This window comes from Primulina eburnea, chromosome 13 (assembly GCF_022965805.1).
Source record: "Primulina eburnea isolate SZY01 chromosome 13, ASM2296580v1, whole genome shotgun sequence".
In the NCBI taxonomy this organism is placed as follows: domain Eukaryota; kingdom Viridiplantae; phylum Streptophyta; class Magnoliopsida; order Lamiales; family Gesneriaceae; genus Primulina; species Primulina eburnea.
In genome coordinates, this window is record NC_133113.1 from 1,173,355 (window position 1) to 1,179,930 (window position 6,576).

The window sequence follows — 6,576 nt, forward strand, 5'->3', positions numbered from 1 at the left end:
ATTGAATGTTGAATTATCAGGGGAAAATGAAAATATGTCACCTGAATCTGATGGTGTGTCATCGAAAATTAATGACGTGACGATGATACATTGTAGAAATTTATGATGCAACGTAAAAAAATGATTAAAATTGAAAAATATGTGCAAGCTAGTGGATTGCAAATATGAATTGACCGATACAATAATTGAGTATGAAAAACATTCAAGTTACATGAACAAAAATATAATTTTATCCTTCAAAAGTAAGTCAACCAACCAAAAGCTGAGGGCAAATATGTCAAATGACACAATTGCAAAGTAGTTGCAGTGCTATATAATTACACAGCATCACTGCCTATTTCCACACAAAGAAGAAAGAAACTAATACAAAGCATTCTTCACAGCAAAAATAAAAATAAAAAATGCAACTCAAATCTTGCCCTCTTCTCTCAGCGATCCTCTTGATATTGGTGGCATTCATTTCATTACCAAGCCTTGGCCATTTCGCCTAGTGTCATCGTTGGCAACTGGCAGCCGATTCCGAATGTGAATGTTCTAAAAGTATTGGAAATCGCTAGATTCGCGGTGTCGGAGCACAACAAGAAGGCTAACGTGCAGTTGGAGTTTGTAAAGGTGGTGAAGGGTGAAACCCAAGTAGTCGAAGGTACGAATTACAGATTGGTCATCATCGCGAATGATAAGGATGCCGGCAATGCGCCGGGAAATTACGAGGCCGTGGTCTGGGACATGCCTTGGAAGCATTTCAGGGAACTAAGCTCTTTTGTGAAAGTTTAAGGATGATATCATATATGTAACGCTAGCGTCCTAAATAAAAACGTCTTTGTATCTGATATGAAAAAATAATTTTGGACATAAATTGAGATCTCCTTCGTTGAATTTTGGGATGTTATATTATTATAGGTTTTAGAAATACTAAATAAGCTCTTCGAAAAAATAACTTTGAGTGATCCAACTTTTTTAAAACCACATATAAGCTATTAAACAACATATTTTAACATCTTATAATGTCTTTTATATTTTTTTGGCAAACATCTTTTCTAGCTCATGAACTCCCAAAAAGTTTGTAATCTTTTCGAAGATCGATCTTTCATTTGTATTGAGATAACTACGAAAGTGGACCAGGTTAAATTGTAATAAAATCATTTTTGAGTCTAAACTATTTTACACAGATTATTGTTTAATAAAAAAAACAAAGATAACGTATTAAAATCAATTTTGACAATATAGATGACCGAAATCGTAAATAAGTAAATATATAAAATATAAAATGCAATTTTTTTTATTCTTAGCATAAAAAGTAATATTTTTGATGGATTACCCAAATAAGATATTATCTCAGAAAATACGACCCGTGACCGTTTAAATTTGCCTAACAGAAATTAACATTATTGGTTTACTAACTTTTCCTATTATGAGTTTTAATGTACTAAGTTTTCACATTTTGATTTTGTCTGTTTGTTTTTGGGAGCTTGACTCGAACTTCAAAAAATTCAGTCCCCTCAAATAATAGATCTTACTTTTTTTTTTCAAACATAGCGATATAAATATTAGTTCCATTTGAACGAACCCTTTACAACTAAAATTCCCTAATATATTCATCAATTTTTTTTTCTCAATTCTCTATATCATGAACACTTAGAGGTAAAACAATTCTCTTAATTTATATTTTCGAGTTATTATTATTTCGTATGGAATTTTTTTTTCCTTTTTTAAAGAATAAAGTCTACAATGGTCGTGGATCTTGGAAATATATAAATTTTACAAAAGTTAAAAAGGGAAATCTCCCACACACATCCTAATTCAATTTCTTCACCTAATTTTCATATTTCTAAAATCTCTCGTAACATATAATTTCTCAGTTCCCCACTTTCTTCATTTTAGTCTTCCTAAAAGACAATAAAAGCTTTAACTAAAGTTTGATTGCACATCCCTTAAAAAAATTGGTGTGAATGGTGAAGCCTTTTTTGTTTTACCTAAAATATTGTTGTTTTAAACTTCCTATCTTATTTTTAAAGGAATAAAATATTAATAATGTTGAATTAAAAATATCTCAGTTTTGGTGATATCAAACAACATCGAGTTGTTTATAGTTCCAACTGCTATTTATTTGTATTTACAAGATTCTAGTTGTGTTGGGCTGCAGAAATGCTAAAAAGTATTGATTATAATGATAACAAAACTTGTTATTATGTTGCTAACATAATTCATTAAATTTGTAGTTGGTAGATGTCAAGTTGGAAGTAATAAGTTGATGAAATATAATTTTATCACAACTTAGTTTATGGCAAGATAAAATTTTTTGATGATATCTCATTGCTCGATGATTAAAATGACAAGAAACGAACACGACTGAACAAAAAACTCGAATTGCTATAAGTCAAATTTCTGATCAGCTCAACCGATTCAAATGTTATATATGCAAAATAGTGGTTGCAAGATCGAGCTGGACGAAGCGGAAACAAAAACCCGATACTAGCTTGTTCATCTAAATGGAACAATTTAGCATGCGTTACAAAGCTAAGACCGTGATTTACAAATCATCTTCACAAATTGAAATCTGAATCGGTTCTTAAGATGGTGAAAAATGACGATGAAATTGTTGATTTTGCATTGAATAAGAAAGAGTTCCAACTTGTATATAGTATAATATTTTGAGCATCTATATCTCATAAAAACTCTAATGAGTGATTTTTTATTCTATGGAAAGCTAAAACTATACAAAATTCATGTTCATCACTTTATTCGGAGATCGATGAATCAAGATAAACAATCATCTCGACTTGGACCAGCTCAACTCAGACCAAGTTGATCAAACCAACGACAAGCTGATCAACCAGCTCGATGTGGAACAGCCAACAGACCAAGCAGATCAAGCTTCTCGATTTGGAACAACCTGGTCGAAAATAAAATTAGCTCGATCTCAAAATATGTACAACAACATGAATATGATTGTTTCAATATCAGAAATCATATAAAACCTTTATAAACGATCATATCCTATTTCAAAAATTCATATCATTCTTGGGGGCCATAAATACAAATATTTGAATATCATATCACAAGTAAATGAAGGGAGAGAATGAGGAAGAACAACTCAACCCAAAAACAAATACCTCGAAGCATTTATTAAAGGGCTGGAGTATGTAAGGGAGTCTAAATAGAGTTATCACCATAGTGAGAAATTTTTCCTTATGTGCGATGATACATTTGAGAAAAATACATTGTAATGATATGCATTGTTGAAGCATTTTATGTGTTCTTTGAAATACTATAATGTTTCATACTAAGTCTTGATAAAGGCTTCAACCAAACTATTTTCATACATCCAACTTGTATTTTCAAATCATTTACAAAATGTTTAATTGGTTTTTTAGAGGGTTATGTTGAGTTTATTCCACTCATTTTAGAATATAATTTTTTGATACTCAGTTCACTTTGAACATTTCAAGAACGAGCTATTGTAGCTCTCTAGAAGAAAAATATTTTTAAAAGTTTTTATTCACCCCCTCTAAACATATTTTTTATTTTAACAACTTGGATGCTAAGTCAATCCAGATAGCCAATTCTTGAATATCATGCTGGGGTGAATAAACAGTTAGTCAGGTCCTATCTATCTATCAAGATCAAGTTGCTTCCAACACTTAAACCAGATTTCATAATTTAATTCAAGTTGTAGTTGGTACGCCTACAAAACAATTCAATCTGTACACATACCATGCCGACATTTCAGAAGATCACTTGACCAATCAATGTACATTATCCGACATCATTAGTTGTCCACGAATGTCTCCTAATAAGACAAAGATAAGCAGAGACATTTCTCTCTCATATATCGATTTTTCATAAGCTGATTATTGCTATATTTGGATACATGTCAAGATGCATTAACTGATGTGTACTATGAAAGGGAAAAAAGACAAGACAATTTGTTTTGTGTCAGAAATCAGTACAAGTATTCATTTATTGAAGATTGACTGTTGAAGGAGTTCATCTTTATATGCCTGATTAAAGATTGAAGAAGACTATTGAAGCTCTCAAAATCCACTTTATCAAAGATTTCGAACAATCTTTAGTGATCTATCTTTAAACTGCTCTTTAGCCACGCATATTGTTCATATTGATCATTTGGGATCAACTTGTGCTACCTAATCAACTTTAGCTGCTCAAGCTACTTAATTGAAGAGTTGTACTTAAATCTGTATGTACCTAGGGTTCAATAAACATTTTGAGTTAGTGTGGTATAGAAGATATTAAGAATTTCAATTTAGGCATTGAATAAGTCCTAAATGAAATGGGTTTGTACAAAGAGTTTATAAATCAAAGTTTTTTAGTGGATTCATTCCTTGAATGGAAAAAAGGAAGACGCAGAAGAATATTGTCTTCAAACTTCCATATACTTTGTGTTATTTATTTTCAGTAATTTAGCTTCCATTTGTTTCCATATATTTGTTTGGTATCTGTGTTAAAAGTCTGTTAAAATGAATATGTATCATATCACTAGTCCAGTCGGATTTTTTCGCACTTGAAAAAACATTTTCAGTGTCTAGTTTCATCTAGCCGGTCTAGAAACAAGCATTAACAATTATTAAAATCAACTCAAGTTTCAAAGAAATAATTAAAGAGTTTATGCATTCCATCTACTCTATATTCGATCCTAACAAATAATGTAAGGCCTAGAGTATATTATCGGGTAATTTGCCATAATTAGAATAATTATTGAGTTGTAAATTGAAATGATTATCTATGCAAAATATTTTTTTTGAAAGATGTGTTAAAAAATATGTATTTTAGAATATTGGAGAAGTATATACGATATTAAAATACATATAGAGTATAAATAACACACGAGAGCAAAATATATTCAAAATCGGGATTAATGGGCTTGAGTTACTATTTTTAGTAACCAATTAATATTAAAATACATATATTACACACACCCATCAAAAGAGAAGTAAGAAGAAAGAAGACCCAAGCCCTTCCCTGTTTTCCCATCACCCTTGTAGCGGCTGTCGTAGAATTGTTGTATCTCTTCCGTCCGAATTCAAAACCCAAAAATTCTTGAAGGGTTGTCTTCTTAACATCCTAAGCTTCGATTCAATCTATAAATTAGTCATTTTGAGCAAGGATTCAGTTAGATCAAAGCTGTTGTTTTGGTGCTCTGTTTCTATGTGATTTCTTGACCATTTTGGTAAGTTGTTCTTCTTGTTGCTACGATTTTTACAGCTTGAGTTTTTAGAAATGACATAAATAAATATTATAGATATTTGTGTTGGCTATCATTGAGCAATGGAATTATCAAATTTCAGTTAGAAACGATTTTGATATGATTTTTCTACCAAAATGTGTCAAAATCGAATTCGCAATTGAACTGTGTAGAAAGGATACTGTAATTCGAGGTTATGACCTTTGTACACTTGGATTCTGAAATTGTGGTTCAAATAAAAAGTGTATATATACGTGTTATCTTCGAAATGAGACTTGAATAGTTAAAATCTATCAAGAATTGAGAGAGTTATGCACTTTTTTCGAAACTGCTCAACTGCCATGTTATGTCCGAGAACAGATTGGATATATTGTATTCAATGAAATGTTGGGCTCAATCGGTTGGGAATTTGAATATGGTTTCAATTTGACAAAATTAGATAATTGAGTTTTTTTTTTTAATTTCCAATTGGCGGATATTGATTTGAGTCAATATTGAGGGAGATGAATTTTATGCTATGAAGTGTCGAATTTGGAACTATAACATAATATAGTTTTCATGATTTCTATTTTTGGGTGTTTTAATCGTGTCGAGATGATTGAATTTCTTATTGATTTTTTCCGGGGAAATGGGTTATTATTCGGCTTATTCTTATGTCTTTCAGGCTGAGGATGTCGAAGTAAAATTGATCGTTGGAATTGTCAAGTTGGTATAGGTATGTTACAATTCGGTAACATACAATGGTAATACATAAATTTAGTTTTGAACATAAATATGTGTTGTTATTTTTGTTTATGTGTTTATGTGGGTTATGTGTGTTGCTAAATGCATCATTGTTTTATATGATCATTATGTGACATATTCTATGGTATTTAGTATAGGTCATGATATTATGACATTCATGTTGAGCCCTATCGTTCTTGTCAGCCCGTTGTCGATATTCATTGTTATCTAGTACTGTTGTTTATCTTGGGATAATGGTCTGGCTGATAGGCCTATATACATTGATACACATGAGATCGTAGATATGATTGAATAATCACATGGTTAGTGCAGCCTTTTGAGGTGAGCGTTGGTTTTGTGTCATCCGGTTGTTTTGTGTCATCCTGTTATATATTGTAACAGCTGTATGGAGGCCGATTTGGGGGTGATAATTTGCATAGCCTGGCATACCTCGTATACTTGACAGAGAGGTTTAACTGGATGTCGATGTAGCTCCCCTGTGTGTCGCTCGAGTATTATTCTTGTTAATTGTATCGTTCGTTTGGCTACGTTTACCCCGTTGATATTGATCCAGGTTCACGCATTTCACATTTGTTTACTGGAGGGGCTGTTGTTGTTGCTTTTGGTCATCATGGTAGATCTCCCGAGTG

At 31.7% G+C, this 6,576-nt stretch overlaps 1 protein-coding gene across 1 annotated transcript; it reads left to right on the forward strand.

The window, feature by feature from the left end:
• The first annotated feature begins 34 nt into the window (after positions 1-34).
• Positions 35-774, forward strand: LOC140809125 (cysteine proteinase inhibitor 1-like). Its single transcript, XM_073166609.1, has 2 exons — positions 35-53; positions 473-774. The coding sequence occupies exons 1-2, from the start codon at positions 35-37 to the stop codon at positions 772-774; spliced, it is 321 nt and encodes a 106-aa protein (XP_073022710.1).
• Positions 775-6,576: the final 5,802 nt, after the last annotated feature.